Source organism: Hypanus sabinus, chromosome 2 (assembly GCF_030144855.1).
Source record: "Hypanus sabinus isolate sHypSab1 chromosome 2, sHypSab1.hap1, whole genome shotgun sequence".
Classification (NCBI taxonomy): domain Eukaryota; kingdom Metazoa; phylum Chordata; class Chondrichthyes; order Myliobatiformes; family Dasyatidae; genus Hypanus; species Hypanus sabinus.
In genome coordinates this window covers 114,237,649-114,255,447 of record NC_082707.1, presented here as the reverse complement: position 1 = coordinate 114,255,447, position 17,799 = coordinate 114,237,649, and the positions used below count along the sequence as shown (strand labels likewise).

Sequence of the window (17,799 nt, the reverse complement as noted above, 5' to 3'; positions counted from 1 at the left end):
CTGACTTTACTCTTTTCCATAGATGCTGCTTGACTTCTTGAGTTCCTCCAGCATTTTGTGTGTGCCGCCTAGATTTCTAGCACCTGCAGATTTTCTCTTGTTTGAGATGTAGGTTTACTTAGGGTTTAGGAAGCAAGGATCAGACATGTTCTAGAGAGTTACAAGGTAGCCAGCAAAGAGCTAAAGAATGGGTTTAGGAGAGATAGAAGTAGAAGAGTAATGAGGAGGTCTTGATGAGCAGGATTAAGAAAAACGCCGAGGTATTGTACATGTGTGTGAAGAAAAAGATGTATAGAATGAGGATAGGACTGATCTAGATTTGCAGGGGAGTGGGAACCAATGTGAAAAGGCAAAGGATGAGGCAGTTGGTGCACAAGTAGTGGCAGCTTGTAGGGAGTTTATGAGGATGGATGGGCAGATAATAGAGCAAAGCACTAGCCAGGTGGCTTGAAATGTTCTATTTTAATGCAAGGAGTATCAAAAGCAAGACAAATGAGCTTAGAGCATGGATCAATACATTGGAATATGATGTTGTGGCCATTACAGAGACTTGGATGTCTTAGGGGCAGGAATGGCTACTGAGTGTGCTGGGATTTAGAAGTTTAAAAAAGGACAGGGAGGGAGGCAAAAGAGATGGGGGACTGGCATTGCTAATCAGAGATAGTGTCACAGCTGCAGAAAAGGAGTAAGTCATGGAGGGATTGTCTACTGAGTCATTATGGGTGGAAATCAGAAACAGGAAGAGGGCAATAACTCTATTGGGTGTTATTTTATAGATCCGCAATAGTAACAGAGACATTGAGGAGCAGATAAGGAGGCAAATTCTGGAACGGTGCAATAGTAATAGGGTTGTTGTGATGGGAGATTTTAATTTCCCAAATATTGACTGGCATCACCTTAGAGCAAGGGATTTAGATGGGGTGGAGTTTGTTAGGCATGTTCAGTAAGGTTTCCTGATGCAATATGTAGATAAGCCAACTAGAGGAGAGGCTGTACTTGATCTGATATTGGGAAATGAACATGGTCAGGTGTCAGATCTCTTGGTGGGAGAGCATTTTGGAGATACTGATCACAACTCAATCTCCTTTAGCATAATCCTGGAGAAGGATAGGAGCAGACAATTTGGGGAAATATTTAATTGGAGCAGGGGGAAATATGATGGTATTAGGCAGGAACTTGGGAACATAAATTGGGATCAGATGTTCTCAGGGAAATGCACAGCTGCAATGTGGCAAATGTTCAGGGAATATTTGCATGGCATTCTGCATATGTATGTTCCATTGAGGCAGGGAAAGGATGGTAGGGTAAAAGAACCATGGTGTACAAAGGATGTAAAAAAATCTAGTTAAGAAGAAAAAGCTTATGAAAAGTTCAAGAAACTAGATACTGTTAGAGCCCTAGAAAATTAGAAGGGTGCCAGAAGGAGCTCATGAATGAAATTAGAGAGCTACAAGGGATCATGAGACGGCCTTGGCGAGCAGATTTAAGGAAAACTCCAAGGTATTCTACAAACATGTGAAGAGCCAGAGGATAAGACGAGAGAGAATATGACCAATCAAGTGTGACAGTGGAAAGGTGTGTATGGAACCAGAGGAGGTAGCAGAGGTACTTAATGAATACTTTGCTTCAGTGTTCACCAGTGAAAAGGACCTTGGCGATTGTGGGGATGACTTACAATGGACTGATACACTTGAGTGTATAGCCATTAAGAAAGAGGATATGCTGAAGCTTTTGCAAGGTATTGTTAGATAAGTCACTGGGACTAGATGAGATATGCCCCAGGCTACTGTGGAAAGTGAGGGAGGAGATTATCAGAGGTTACAACAGGACATTGATAGGATGCAGAACTGGGCTGAGAAATGGCAGATGGAGTTCATTCCAAATAGAAGTAGTTCATTTCAGTAGGTCATATTTGAAGACAGAATATAATATTAATGGTAAGATTATTAGCAGTGTGGAGAATCTGAGAGATCTTGGGATTCGTATCCACAGTACACTTAAAGCTGCTGCACAAGTTGACAGTGTTGTTAAGAAGGTGCATTGTGTGTTGGTATATATCAGCTCATGAGTTCAAGAGCTTTATAAAACCTCAGACCCCACTTGGAGTACTGTGCTCAGTTCTAGTCAGCTCATTACAGGAAGGATGTGGATACTATAGAGAGAGTGCAGAGGAGACTTACAAGGATATTGCCTAGATTGGGGAGCATGCCTTATGAGAGTAGGTTGAGTGAACTTGGCCTTTTCTCCTTGGAGTGATGGAGGATGAGGGGTGACCTGATAGAGGTGTATAAGATGATGAGAGACATTGATCATGTGGGTAGTCAGAGACTTTTTCCTAGGGCTGAAATGGCTAACATGAGAGAGCACTGTTTTAAGGTGCTTGGAAGTAGGTACAAGTGGGGTGTCAGGGTTAAGTTTTTCACAGAGTGGTGTGTGTGTGGAATGCACTGCCAGAGAAGGTGGTAGAGTCGGATACAATAGAAGCTTTTAAGAGATTCTTAGATAGGTACATGGAGCTTAGAAAAATAGAGGGCTATGCAGTTGGGAAATTCTGGACAGCTTCTAGAATAGGTTACATGGTCAGCGCAACATTGTGATCTGAAGGTTGTGTGCTGTAGATTTCTATGTTTCTATGATCAGGGATAAAAGATGAAACTTGCCAGGAGTCAGAAGATGGGGAGGCCCTTAATGAATATTTTGCTTCAGAATTCACCTGTGAGAGGGATCTGGATAAATATGAGGACAGTATAAAACAGGCTGATATGCTAGAGCATGTCAAATTTATGAAAGAGGATGTGCTGGAACAGTCCCCAGGGTTGGGTGGGACATACCCCAGATTACTTCTGGAAGTGAAGAGAGTTTGCTGTACCTCTGGTGATGATCTTTATATTGTTATTAGTCACAAGAATAGTACCAGAAGATTGGAGGGAGCCAAATGTTATTTCTTTATTCAAGTATGTTTTTCGGGATAACCCTGGGAATTATAGACCAGTGAGTCTTTTGTCTGTGGTGGGCAAACTATTGGAGAGTATTCCTAGAGACAGGGTTTATGAGCACTTTCAGAAGCAGAGACTGATTAGGGACTGTTAACATAGCTTTTAAGGAGCAGGTCATGCCTCACAAGCCTGATTAAATTCTTTGAGGAGGTAACAAAACAAATTGATGAAGCTATAGTGTATGTGGTGTATATAGATTTTTGGTAAGCTGCCTGTGATAGGTTCATTCAGAAAATCCAGGGGCATGTGATCCAGGGAGACTTGGTTGCATGGATTCAGAATTGGCTTGTTCACTGAAGACGAGAGTGGAGGTAGATGGAGCATATTGTGCCTGGAGATTGGTGGCCAGTGGTGATCTGCAGGGATCTGTCCTGGGAACCCTGCTCTGTGTGTTTTTTTATAAGTGACTTACATGAGGAAGTGGAAGGGTGGGTTAGAAAGTTTGTGGATGATGCAAAGGTTGGTAGTGGCATAGATAGTGTAGAAGGTTACAGTGGGTTACAACAGGACATTAGCAGGATACAGAGCTGGGTTGAAAAATGGCAGGTGGAGTTAAATCTGGAAAAGTGGTGATTCACTTTGAAATGTCAAACCTGAAGGCAGAATACAGCTTTAATGGTAGGATTCTTAGCAGTTTGGTGGAACAGAGGGATCTTTGGGTCAACGTACATGAATCCCTCAAAGTTGCCACACAAATTGATAGGGTAGTTAAGAAGTTGTACGGTGTATTGGCCTTCATTAGTCGGGGACTGAGTTTGAGAGCCATCAGGTAATGTTACAGCTGTATAAAACTCTAGTTAGACCACACAGGATATTGTGTTTACTTCTGGTCCCCTAATTATAGGAAGGATGTGGAAGCTTTAGAGAGGGTGCAGAGAAAATTTACCTGGTTTAGAGGGCTTGTCTCATGAGGATAGGTTGAGTGAGCTGGGGCTTTTCTTTCTGGAGGATAAGAGGTGACTTGATAAAGTTGTATAAGACGATGAGAGTGGACAGCCAGTGACTTCCTGGGGTGGAAATTACTAATACAAGGAAGCATCATTTTAAGGTGATTAGAGGACAGAATGGCGGGTGGGGGGGGGGGGAATGTCGGAGTTAGGTTTCTTTATTCACAAAGGGAATGGCAGGTCCATGGAATGTGCTGTCAGGGCAATAGCAGAGGCAATAACACAATAACAGTGACATTTAAAAATCTCAGGTACATGCAGTACATGGATAAAAGAAAACTGGAAGGCTATGGGGAAGGGAAGAGTTAGATTGATTCTAGAATAGGTTATAAGGTTGGCACAACATTGTGGGCCAAAGGTCCTGTGTTGTGTTGTACTCTTCTGTTTAGCTTGAGCCCTCAACTTTCTCACTCAGAACCATTAAAACTTAGTAATCTGAAATATTTTCCACTGGATATTAGGCTGTTGTGAAACCCACCACTTGGATTATGATGTAGATAGATATGGAAGCATTATGCAGTAATATGAACAGGTGGATTAGGACAAGTACAGACCACTCAGCCCGTTGAGTCTGTTCCAGCTTTCAATCACTGATCTGATTGTAAACTTAATTCTACATTCCTACCGATCCAATAGTAACATTTCACATCCTTACTTATCAACAATTGGTTTAACAACTTTCAAAGATCCTTCTTCTTCCAAAGACCCAACACTCAGAAAAATATCATCTCGTTTTCACATTAAAGAAAGTGCAACATTTTCTCCACTTCCATCAGGACCCTTCAGTATCTTACAAGTCTCAATCAAGTTTCCCTTCATTCAAGAACAACATAATATAGAGCAGGAGAAGACTAATGAAGACTTCCCCACCATTCGTGATAATGGCTGATCTGCCCTAGGCTTCAACTCCTCTGTGCAAGATCCCCATTGGCTCAACCTCCCGATCACCCTCCATTTTAAACACTTCCAGGGAGTCAGCTTCCACAACTCTTTTGAGTAATGAATGACAGATATTTATTACACTCTGCAAGAAGAAACTTCAGAATTATTGCCACTGGCACAAGTCATGAAATTAGTTATTTTATGGTGGCAGCACACAATAAGTTACAATAAACATGCAGTAAGCAGTGCAAAAGAGGAATAATGAGGTAGTGTTTGTGGGTTTATGGGCCGTTCAGAAATCTGATGGCAGAGGGGAAAAAATTGTTCCTAAAATATTGAGTGTTGATCTTCAGGCTTCTGTATCTCTTCCTGATGGTAGTAATAAGAAGAGGGCATGTCCCAGACAGTGAGGGTCCTTCATAATGACTGCTGCCTTCTGAAAATGTCCTCAATGGTGAGAAGGCTTCAAAAAGCGGTGTCTCAGTATGTATGTCAGTTTTAAGTGACTGGTACTCACTAGTGAAAATATCTTGACATTTATCCTGCCATGGTCCCTTGGGATCTTAAATATTTCAACGAGACCATCCCTCATTCCTGGTTAATGGTAAGAGTCCATAGCATTAAAAAAGGTTGGAAATCTTTGTTTTTAACAAAGACTAGTGACCCACCTGTTTAGCCTCTCTCAATAGGATAATCCTCTCGTCCTTCTCTTAAAGTAACTGACACAAGTCTAACCTGTCCAAACTTTTCTCATGAGAAAACTCACTGATTTGTAGGTATGTCTGCTTTCTTTGAACTACTTCCAACATGCTAAAAACTTCCCTTAAATAAAAACCAGTTCTGTACGCAATATCCAGATGTGGTCTCACCAATACCAAATGGCTCTGAAGTGCAGCCTTCCTAATTCTGTGTTTAATCCTCCTACAATATTGATAGCTTTCCTAATTACTTGTGGTACTTGCAAACAAATCTAATGCAAATTATGCTCTAAGACACTCACATTCCTTTATATTTCTGAGCTCTAATCGCACCATTAAAATATTATTATTTGTTAAAAATTTCTCCTGCTGCCTCTCAAAGTCCAACCCTATGTCCCCATTGTGAGAGGTGGAAATGGGTAAGGCTAGCCAACAGGGCTCTGGTGAAGTTGTTTAGGCTAGTCCCCTGTACAGTGGACACAATAGATGACAGAAACATTGATGAATTCTAACCATACGATCGACTTTGGACGATGGAGACGGGAGGACATCAATGACCAATGCTTCGCTGGGAGCTAAGGGCCCAAGGAGAAGAACTTTTCCTGCTAAAATTAATAATTTCACATTTTCCACATTGTACTCCATTGGCCAGATATTTTGCCCCCTCATTTAACCTCATTTATCTCTTTGTGGTCACTTTATATCCTCTTCAGAAATTAGTTTCCTATCTATCTTTGTGTCATTAGCTGTCTCAGAATTTATATCTTGGCATCCACCTTCATCCGAATCAGTTACATAAATTATAAAGTATTGAGGACCCTGTATCTTTCCCTATGGTGCACCACTTGCTAATCTTGCCAACTGGAAGACAAGAAATTTAAGCCTGTTTTCTGTTTTCTAGCCCGCTAATCCTCTGTCTTTGCCAATACCATAGCTTCTGTTTTCTGCAATAACCAAATGTCTTCTGAAAATCAGTGTAGTTCCTGTTTATTCATTACTTACTCAAATAACTCCACTAAGCTGGTCAAACCTAATTTCCTTTCCCAAAACCATGTTGACCCTTCTTGATTACTATGAGTTTTTCATTATGACCTGTTCCATAATAATAGCTTCTAACATTTTCCCTCATTAAGCTAATTGGTCTGTAGGTTTGTTCCCCTTTTGAATAAAGGAGATTGTAATAGAACTGTCTTCAAATCTAAGGAGCTTAAGGACATTAAAACCAAAGCATTATATGTCTCAATGGTCACTTATCTTAACAATCCAGGAATGAAGTCCATCAGGAACATGAGACGTGTTAGCCCGCTGTTCCCAATAATTTGAGCCCAATTCCAAATTTATACTTACAGTATCTCTGTAGTATTCTTGAATTCTCAAAAAAGAAGGCAATAATCTGTTGCTTCATCTGCTTTTTCCTTATTTTCCATTATTAAATATTCATTTTCTGTCAAACCAATGCTCATTTTATTTTTTTTTAATTATTGCTTTAAAAAATATCAGTTTTTACATTTCTTGCTTGCTTTTCCTGTATTCTGTTTCACCTTTCTTTATTCATTTTTTAGATTAGAAGAGAACAGCAGAAAGCCAATCAGCCCTCAATCCTAATCCACCATGATAATGGTTGATCATTCCTCATTCTTTAAATATACCTAATCATCTTGACTCCACAACTCTGCAGGGTAAATAATTAGAGATTAAGTGCTCAGAGCACCTCAGTTTTAAATGACTGCCCCAATCTTGTAAATGTGTTCCCTTGTTTGAGTTGCTTCCACTGATGGAAACATCTTAATATTTACCCTGTCATATTCCATAAAAATCTCAAGCATGTTTTATAGGAAAACCCTTTATACTTCTAAACGCCAAGGAGTATAGAGTAATTTCTTAAGCTCCTTGTGTTGAGACAACCTTCTCATTCCAAGAACTAGCCAAATGAAACTTTTTTTGGAACTGCTTTCAATGCCGGTATATTTTCTTTTAAATAATGGGCTTAAAACTGTGCACAGTAGTCTCAGTGTAGCTTCAGCAGTATCCTGTACAATCACAACAATACCCACCTATTTCTAAACTTCAAGCTTCCTGCAATAAAGTTCAACAGGCCACTTGCTTTCCTAACTACTTACTTCAGTTGCTTACTATTTTTTACTTTTGTAATTCACATACAAGAACATGTAGATCCCTCTAAACTTCATTCACTTGCAATATTTCTCCATTTAGTTATTAGTCTGCCTTTCATAGAAACATAGAAAATAAGTGCAGGAGTAGGCCATTCAGTCCTTTGAGCCAGCACCGCCATTCAGTATGATCATGGCTGATCATCCAACTCAGATCCCTATACCTGCTTTCTCTCCATACCCCCTGATCTCTTTAGCCACAAGGGCCATATCTAACTTCCTCTTAAGATTCCTCTTACTGATGCACATAACCTTTCACTTTGCCATGTTAAATCCACGTTTCACCTAGTACTTCTGTATCCAAACAGGTCTATGGCAGACACCATCTCCCCAGCCTTACACTCATCTCTGGAGTACTTGGAACAGTGAAGACACCTACATCAGGCTATTGTTTATTGACTAGAGTCTGCTTTCAATACTACTATTCCAAGCAAATTCATCACTAAATCCTGGATCCTGGAAGATAACACCTTCCTCTGCAACTGGATCTGTGGAATTCATTGCCACAGGCAGCTGTGGAGGCCAAGTCTTTAGAGCAGAGGTTGATAGATTCTTGATTAGTCAGGGCTTGAAGGGATACAGGGGAAGGCAGGAAATTGGGCTGAGAGGAAAATTGGATCAGCCGTGATGAAATGCAAAGCAGACTCGATGGGCCAAATGGCCTACTTCTGTTCCTATAATTTATGATTTTATGGACTCGGCTTTCTGACCAACAGACCGCAATTAGTAAGGATAGACAGCAATACCTCTGCCATGATTTTTCTAATCACTGGTGCTCCACAAGGCTCCACAACCCCCAACTCTACTCCCTGTACACTCTGTGGAGAGCATTGTAAGTGGCTGCATCACTGGGGTGGAGGGGTTGCTGCAGAGGATGAAGGTAAGCTGCAGAGAGTTGTAAAATTAGCTAACTCTGTGTTATCCAGGCTACCTTCAAGGAGCTGTGCCTCAAAAAGGCAGCATCCTTCTTTAAGAGCCCCAACCACCCAAGACATGCCCTCTTCTCATTGCTACAAACAGGGAGGAGATACAGAAGCCTGAAGGCACACACTCAATGATTCAGAAGCAGCTTCTTCCCCTCTGCTATATGATTTCTAAATGGACATTGAACCCATGAACACTATCTCACTACTCTTTTATTTCCTTTTTTTTCACTACTTATTTAATTTGACAAATATATTTATATGCATGTATATATACACACACACACACTTGCTTTAATTCAGTTTCTTTTTCTCCCTATCACTGCTGCTAAGTTAACAAATTTTATGACATATGCCAGTGATATTAAACCTGATTCTATGACTGTGTTCTAACTATCTACAAGTTTGCAGATGATACCAGTGCAGTGAGTCGCTCATTAAATAATGTGAGTCAGAGTACAAGAAAGAGATAGAGAACTTAGTGGCATGGTTTCATGACAACAACCTTTCCCTCAATGTCAGCAATGACGTTGAGTTCAGAAAGGGGGTCGGTGCACAACATGCTGCCTACATCAATGGTGTTGAGGATGAGAGCTACAAGTTCCTTAGTGTGAACATCTCCAATACTCTGTCGTGGTCCAACCATGTTGATGTCACGGCCAAGAAAGCTCACTAATTTATAGTACCCCAGGAGGCTAAAGAAATTTTGCATATTCCCATCGACTCTTACCAACTTTTATCAATGCACCATAGAAAGAATTCTGACTTAGAATGGCAACCTGGTATGCCTTGCCCTGCATGTGACCGTAAGAAACTGCAGAGAGTTCTGGATATCTCTCAACACATCACTGGAATTAGCCTCCCCTCTATGGACTGTCTATGCTTCTCTCTGCCTCAGTGAAGCAGCCAACATAATCAAAGACCCCACCCAATCCAGATATTCTCTCTTCTCCCCATTCCATCAAGCAGGATGTACAAAAACCTGAAAGCACATACCACCATACCACCAGGCTTATGTAAGGCCCTGGTAAAGGTTTTACTGCTGATTTTGCAGGGTACTTCATGGAATGGTCTTTCTGTAGAAGCCGTGTTTGAGTTACTGTTGGAGATAAGGAATGGTTAGGAAAGTGGGCCGTCCCATTAGGAGAGTGGAATGGGGAGAAGGTTCTAGAGCAGGCTAGGGGACTGGTTTTGTGAGAGGCAACTGGTGGTGGGTCTTTGTTCGACGGGAGATGCTGGAGGAAACCGGTCGTAAGATTCGACCTGGTGGGAAAACACGATTCGATGGAGCCCAGGCGCGGAGGTCTGCCGAGGATCGGCCAGTAGGGCTTTTGGAAGTTTTGAGCTCCAGCCTGTGCACAGTCGACTGTTTAACTATAATGGGCCCTTTTGTTTTTTTTATTTCTTTACTAACTCTGGTTGTTGACACTCACAAATATACTCCTTTATAATTGTATGCAATGTGCGATCTGTTATTTCATGCTGACTAGATAGTGCAGGGCCGTAAATCACACAACATTCACACAAACTGAGGTCTGAGTGGATGAGACGTCCCAACCCCACGGATTTGGCAGGACCGAAGTTATATACTCCCTGGACATAGGAAGCCAGAGAATGGTGGGTTTCTCACTCTGGAATTCAGTGGCTGTTAGAAAGGGCCTACAAGCCACATTTTCACAGATGCCCAGTAAAAGGGGGGTCCAATTATCTTCTCTATCACTGTTAGCAGACTCTTGAACATACGCTTTATGTGATAAGATAGACTTTTGGCCTCAATATCTATCTAGGTATGATCTTGAACTTTATCGTTCACATGCACAGCACTTTTTTTGGTAGCTTTTATGCTTTATTCTGCATTGTTATTGTTCTACCTTATTTTTGGCTCAATGCACTGTGTAAAGATTTGTTCTGTATGAACAATATGCAAGGCAAGCTTTTCACTGTATCTTGGTACATGTGACAATACCAAACCAAAACTGATCCCATCCAATTGCACAGTCCTTATATCCTCCTCACAACATGCCCTTCCACATCTAGATCCCGAGAGTCCAGCACCCCCCCACACAGCATTAATATAAATATATAAATCAAAATGAATTGAGAGTGGGCATCAAAAGAGTAGAGGGAGACAGAGTAGAAGGCTTTGGCTCAACAGGGCTTCAGCAAGGTAGGTTGTCAATGTAGAATACAGACAGGAAGTATGTGTATGAGGCCGGTGTTCTGTGCTTGGTGTCAGATGTGGGAGGTCTGGGAGACTCCTAGCCTCCTGGACAGCCACATTTGTGCCAGGTTCAGCAAGCTGCAGCTCCTTAGGGACTGTGTTAGGGAACTGGAAATGCAGCTCAATGACCTTCGTCTGGTCAGGGAAAGTGAGGATGTGATAGAGAGGAGCTATAGGTAGCTAGTCACACTGGTGCCTGGGGAGACAGTCAGGAGAGGGAAGGGCAGCAGTCTGTGAAGCTGTACTCCTTGACAATAAGTATTCCTGTTTGAGTACTATTGGGGGAGGGGGGGAACGGCCGAACTGGGGGAAGCAACAGTGGCCGTGCCTCTTGCCCTGTGGCTCAGAAGGGTAGGGAAAGGAAGAGGATGGCAGCAATGACAAAGGACTCCATAGTTAGGGGTCAGACAGGTAATTCTGTGGATGTAGGAAAGGAACCCGGGTGGTAGTTTGCCTCCCAGGTGCCAGGTCCGGGATGTTTCTGATTGTGTCCATGATATCCTGAAGTGAGAAGGAGAACAGCCAGAGGCTGTGGTACATATATTGGTACCAACGTCATAGGCAGGAAAAGGGAGGAGTTCCTGAGAACAGACTATAGGGAGTTAGGAAGGAAGTTGAGAAGCAGGACCACAAAGGTAGTCATCTCGGGATTACTGCCTGTGCCACGTGACAGTGAGTATAGGAATAGAATGAGGTGGAGAATAAATGTGTGGCTGAGGGATTGGAGCAAGGGGCAGGGATTCAGATTTCTGGATCATTGGGACTTCTTTTAGGGCAGATGTGACCTGTACAAAAAGGAGGGGTTGCACTTGAATCCCAAGGGGACCGATACTCTAGCAGGGAGGTTTGCTAAGGCTACTGTGGAGAATTTTAAACTAGAATTGTTGGAGGGTGGGAACCAAACTGAAGAGACTGGGGAAGAGGCGGTTGCCTCACAAGTAGAGAAAGCTTGGAGACAGTGCAAAAGGGAACATAGGCAGGTGTTAGAGAAGGGATGCACTCAGACCGATGGTTTGAGATGTGTCTATTTTAAATCGAGGAGTATTATAAATAAAGCATATGAACTTAAAGTGTGGATCAACACTTGGAGCTATGATGTTGTGGCCATTACAGATACTTGGATGGTGCAGGGGCAGGAATGTCTACTTCAAGTGTCAGGCTTTAGATGTTTCAGAAAGGACAGTGAGGGAGGCAAAAGAGGTGGGGGCGTGGCACTGTTGATCAGAGATGGTGTCACAGCTGTAGAAAAGGAAGAAGACATGGAGGAATTGTCTACAGAGTTTCTGTGGGTGGAAGTTAGGAAAAGGAAAGGGTCAATAACTCCACTGGGTGTTTTTATAGACCACCCAATAGTAACAGGGACATCAAGGAGCAGATAGGGAGACAGATTCTGGAAAGGTGTAATAATAACAAGGTTGTCATGCTGGGAGATTTTAATTTCCCAAATATTGATTGGCATGTCCCTAGAGTGAGGGGTTTAGATGGGGTGGAGTTTGATAAGTGTGTTCAAGAAGGTTTCTTGACACAATATGTAGATAAGTCTACAAGAGAAGAGGCTGTACTTGATCTGGTATTGGGAAATGAACATGGTCAGGTGTCAGGTCTCTCTGTAGGAGAGAATTTTGGAGATAGTGATCACAATTCTATCTTCTTTACCATAGCATTGGAAAGGGATAGGAACAGACAAGTTAGGAAAGCATTTAAATGGAGTAACGGGAAATATGAGGCTATCAGGCAGTAACTTGGAAGCATAAATTGGGAACAGATGTTCTCAGGGAAATGTACAGAAGAAATGTGGCAAATGTTCAGGGGATATTTGTGTGGAGTTCTGCAGAGATACGTTCCAATAAGACAGAGAAAGGATGGTAGGGTACAGGAACCATGGTGTACAAGGGCTGTTGTAAATCTAGTCAAGAAGAACAGAAGAGCTTATGGAAGGTTTACAAAACTAGGTAATGGTAGAGATCTAGGAAATTATAAGGCTAGTAGAAAGCAGCTTAAGAATGAAATTAGGAGAGCCAGAAAGGGCCATGGGAAGGCCTTGGCAGGCAGGATTAAGGAAAACTGCAAGACATTCTACAAGTATGTGAAGAGCAAGAGGATAAGACGTGAGAGAACAGGACCAATCAAGTCTGACAGTGGAGAAGTGTGTATGGAACCACAGGAGATAGTAGAGATACTTAATGAGTACTTTGCTTCAGTATTCACTACGGAGAAGGATCTTAGCGATTGTAGGGATGACTTACAGCTGACTGAAAAGCTTGAGCATGTAGATATTAAAAAGGAGGATGTGCTGGAGCTTTTGGAAAGCATCAAGTTGGATAAGTCACCGGGACCAGACAGGATGTACCTGAGGCTACTGTGGGAAGTGAGGGAGGAGATTGCTGAGCCTCTGGCAATGATCTTTGAATCATCAATGAGGATGAGAGAGGTTCCAGAGGATCAGAGGGTTGCAAATGATGTTCCTTTATTCAAGGAAGGGAGTAGGGATATCCCAGGAAATTATAGGTCAGTGAGTCTTATTGCAGTGGTTGTTAAGTTGATGGAGAAGATCCTGAGAGGTAGGATTTATGAACATTTGGAGAGGCATAATATGATTAGGAATAGTCAGCATGGCTTTGTCAAAGGCAGGTCATGCCTTATTAGCCTGATTGAATTTTTTGAGGATGTGACTGAGCACATTGATGAAGGTAGAGCTGTAGATGTAGAGTACATGGATTTCAGCAAGGTGACCAGTGGTGTGCCTCGGGGATCTGTTCTGGGAACCCTACTCTTAGTGATTTTTATAGATGATCTGGATGAGGAAGTGGAGGGATGAATTAGTAAACTTGCTGATGACACAAAGGTTGGGGGTGTTGTGGCTAGTGTGGAGGGCTGTCAGAGGTTACAGTGGGACATTGATAGGTTGTAAAACTGGGCTGAGAAGTGACAGGTGGAGTTCAATCCAAATAAGTGTGAAGTGGTTCATTTTGGTAGGTCAAATATGATGGCAGAATATAGTATTAATAGTAAGACTCTTGGCAGTGTGGAGGATCAGAGGGATCTCTGAGTCCAGAGGACATTCAAAGCTTCTGCGTAGGTTGACTCTGTGGTTAAGAAAGCATATGGTGCATTGGCCTTGATCAATCGTGGGATTGAGTTTAGGAGCTGAGAGGTAATGTTGCAGCTATATAGGACCCTGAGTACTGTGCTCAGTTTTGGTCGCCTCACTACAGGAAGGATGTGGAAACCATAGAAAGGGTGCAGAGGATATTTACAAGGATGTTGCCTGGATTGGGGAGCATGCCTTATGACAATAGGTTGAGTGAACTCGGCCTTTTTTCCCTTGGAGTGACGGAGAGGGTACAGTTTTAAAGTGCATGGAAGCAGGTACAGAAGAGATGTCAGTCGTTTTTTTTATGCAGTGTAAAAAATAGTTTAAAAGTGCATGGAACGGGCTTCCAGCAACAGTGGTGGAGGTGCATACAATAGGGTTTTTTAAGAGACTCCTGGACAGGTACATGGAGCTCAGAAAAATAGAGGGCTATGGGTAACCCTAGGTAATTTCTAATGTAAGGACATGTTCAGCACAGCTTTGTAGGCCAAAGGGCCTGTATTGTGCTGTAGGATTTCTGTGTTTCTATGAGAGCCAAAATGTAACCCTTGGGGTTCTCCACTTCTAGCTTGAAAAAGGACCATTTACTTTGACCTTGTTTTTTCTGTGATAAACAACCACACAAGCACATTTTAACTTCTGCACTGCCCTTTTATTAATGGCTTATCAAATAGTTTCTGTAAATCCAAATTCTGTACATCTGCATGTTCCCCTCTATCAAATTTATGTGTCAAATTCTCAAAGAGGTAAGGTCAATTTATCAAAAAAGACTCATTCTTCATTAGACATTAGAGCAGAATTAGGACATTTGGCCCATCATGGCTGATTTATTATCCCTCTCAACTCCATTCTCCTGCATTTTCCCAGTAACCTTTGATGTTTTTTCTAATCAAGAACTTATCAGCCTCTGCTTTAAATATTCTCAGTGATGTAGCCTCCACAGATGTCTGTGGCAATAAATTCCACAGATTCACCACTCTCTGGCTAAAGAAATTCCGCATCTCCGTTCTAAAGATCCCTCTATTCTGAGGCTATGCCCTGTGGTCCTAGACTTCCTCCCTATAGAAATCATCCTCTCCACATCCACTATCTAGACCTCTGTCTATCATAAAAACATGTTGATTTGGTTTGACTACATTTAAGTGTCACTCAGGTGAGAAACTGCTAGAAAATTCAGCAGTCTAATGAACAAGGAAGCAATTAAAAGAGAGAGAGGACTGACTTGGTTTTGATAACACTTCTAATTGTAACCTTGAGAGAGAGAGAGAAAGAGAGAGAGAGAGAGAGAGAGTACGGCACCAGCTGAGACACGAGCTGGGAAGTCACCATGGTAACAGCTCAGAGCGGTTGAGTTAATGGAAGGTTGAAATTCCAGATGAAATATAAAAAGTTGGTCTGATAAGGGCAGAGGAGACATGACACGGGAGAAGTGCGGAAGCTTTCTGAGAAACCACTGGTGGAGTTTAAGACCACCACGAGGGTGGAGGCCACGGACCGAATAATTTTGACCCGTGATTACCAGTGCGGGTAAGAGCTTGCCTGTGGAGGACTGCTGGTGGTGAACCGGTGCCGCTGGTTAGTAGACTGTTCCTAGAAGGGGCTCTGTCCGTCTGTGTCTATGTGGGGTTCACATGAAGTGACTCTAAAGACTTCGGAAGCAAGAACAACTAAAGCTGCCAACTTAAACAACAACTCAATTAACTCTCTCTCTCTCTCTATCAATTCAACTTGATGCAACACAAAGTGAACTGAACTGCTTAAACTTACCTGACACCGTAAGACTGATATCTACCTCCGGGATTATTATCTTTGTATCCACACACACACAGTTACAGAGATATACATAATAGTTTATAACTTGTATTGTATTATCTGGTTTTTAATTATAGTAATTCGTAGTAGTAATAAATATAGTCTTAATTTATAGTAAACCAGACTCCAGGTGTGTTCCATTTCTGCTGGTCCTTTTCAACTTGTCACGGGATTCGTGACCTAAGCTAAAAGTGTAATTATTTTTTCCTTGATATTGACTTCAGCATCTTGCCAACAAATGCCATTCTGACTGACCTATAGTTACCTACTTTTTGTCTTCCTTCCTTCTAAGTCACATTTGTGAGTTACTAATCAGCAGCTATTTTCCCACAAGTCAAATTAGTTTTGAAAGATCTCCCCTCTGTTGCCACTTCCTTTACTGTACAAGCCATTTCAGACCCGGTGATTGTCTGCCTTTAGCCCCGGTAGTTTTTACAATATTTTGTCCCTTAAGATTATGATTGCTACAGGTCATCTGTTTTCTTTGAAACTAGTCAATCAGAAATCTGGGGATTCTTGCGGTGTCCAACCTTGTGAAGAATGATGTAAAGTATTGATTTAACATCTGTCATTTCCTCTGTTCCTGTTATTAATTCCCCAGTCTTCCTCTCTAGAGGCCCCATACTTACCCCAGCTATCCTCTTCTGTTTATATATATCCATTGAAGCCCTTACTGTTTCAATATTACTTCCAAGCTTTCTCTCATTATCAGTTTCTTCCCTCCTGTCCTTAGTATCTCACGGCTGATTCTTGTGAAAACCCCAGTTCTCTAGTGAAACATTAGCCCTTCCTGTTTTATAAACTATTGTATTTACTTTAGTATTTTATATGATTTCCTTTGTTAATCACAGTTGATTCACCTTTCTCCTGGGGTATATTTTTCTAATTGAGATGTTTCTGTTGAGTTATGAACTAGCTGTTTAAATATCTGCCACTGATCTATTCCTTAACCTATTTTCATAGGTGATTCTATCTTCATACTATTGTAATTCCCCTTAGTTATGTTGAGGGCGTTTGTTACAGATCCCTCAATCATATACAAAATTCTATCTTTATACCATCATTACTCCCTGGGGGTGAATTCTTAACCACAGCGTCTTTGATCCTGTTTCATCACATATGACCAAATCAAGTACAACACACACAAACTGCTGGAGGAATTCAAAAGGTCAGGCAACATCTTTGAAGGGAAGTGCACATTTGCCAGTAACAGCATCCTGGCCTGCTAAGTTCCTCCAGCATTTTGTGTGTGTTGTTCAAGATTTCCAGCATCTGCAGAATCTCTTCTGACCAAATCGAGACATCTTTTTATCAGTCATGACTGTATTTTTGTTCTGATCAATCTTCACACCTGCCACCCCGTTAAACTATATGCTTTCTTCAAAGTTCAGTACATTTTTATTTTGTTTTAGTTAGCAGTCGATAATAAGTCCTCCCCTCAAAATGCACCATTGTTACTTAATCTATAGCCTGAAAATTTCTTGACCATTACAAACAAGAATGAGATAGAATCAGAATCTGGTGAAGAATACATAAAGCTCCCAGAAATTCTTTTCCAATCTTTCACATAGATAAAGTATTCTAAAGAGGTTCCCATCTCTCAGTTGTATCCCTTTGATTTCCACACCATTTCATACGGAGATGCAGGAAAACCATCCAATTCTCCAAGCTTTCATACATATGACAAAGTTATTCCCATGCAGTTTACCTCTTTTTCCTTTTCCTTAATTTGTTCAAAATCAGCTGCATGTTTTTCCTGGAGTTTGTCTTCTAGCTTCGACTGATTCATTAAAGTCTGCAATAATACAGTGATATAATTAATGAAAGGATGTAGTATAGAAAGGCTGGGGAGATATGGTGAGATGGGTAGTTCAGAGAATTAGGTGCTCAGCTGGATGAGGAATCAATGGTTTGCAGTGGCTGGTTGGGTAGTGGGAAGTGATGGTGGGGAGTGGATATCTAACTATTGTTGGCTAGAAAGAATTGAAGTTTACACATTAGTGAATTCAAATGAATCAAGGACAGTGGAAGCAGACAGTCTAATTGGCTTTGTTC

The 17,799-nt window shown here is 41.6% G+C and overlaps 1 protein-coding gene across 1 annotated transcript in view; it reads right to left on the bottom strand.

Moving 5' to 3' along the window:
• LOC132382496 (1-phosphatidylinositol 4,5-bisphosphate phosphodiesterase beta-2-like) overlaps positions 1-17,799 on the bottom strand; it is a 282,694-nt gene that overhangs the window by 4,985 nt on the left and 259,910 nt on the right. The window contains exon 31 of the mRNA XM_059952750.1: positions 17,453-17,539. Coding sequence (XP_059808733.1) covers positions 17,453-17,539 — 87 coding nt within the window. The remainder of the gene's footprint in view (positions 1-17,452; positions 17,540-17,799) is intronic.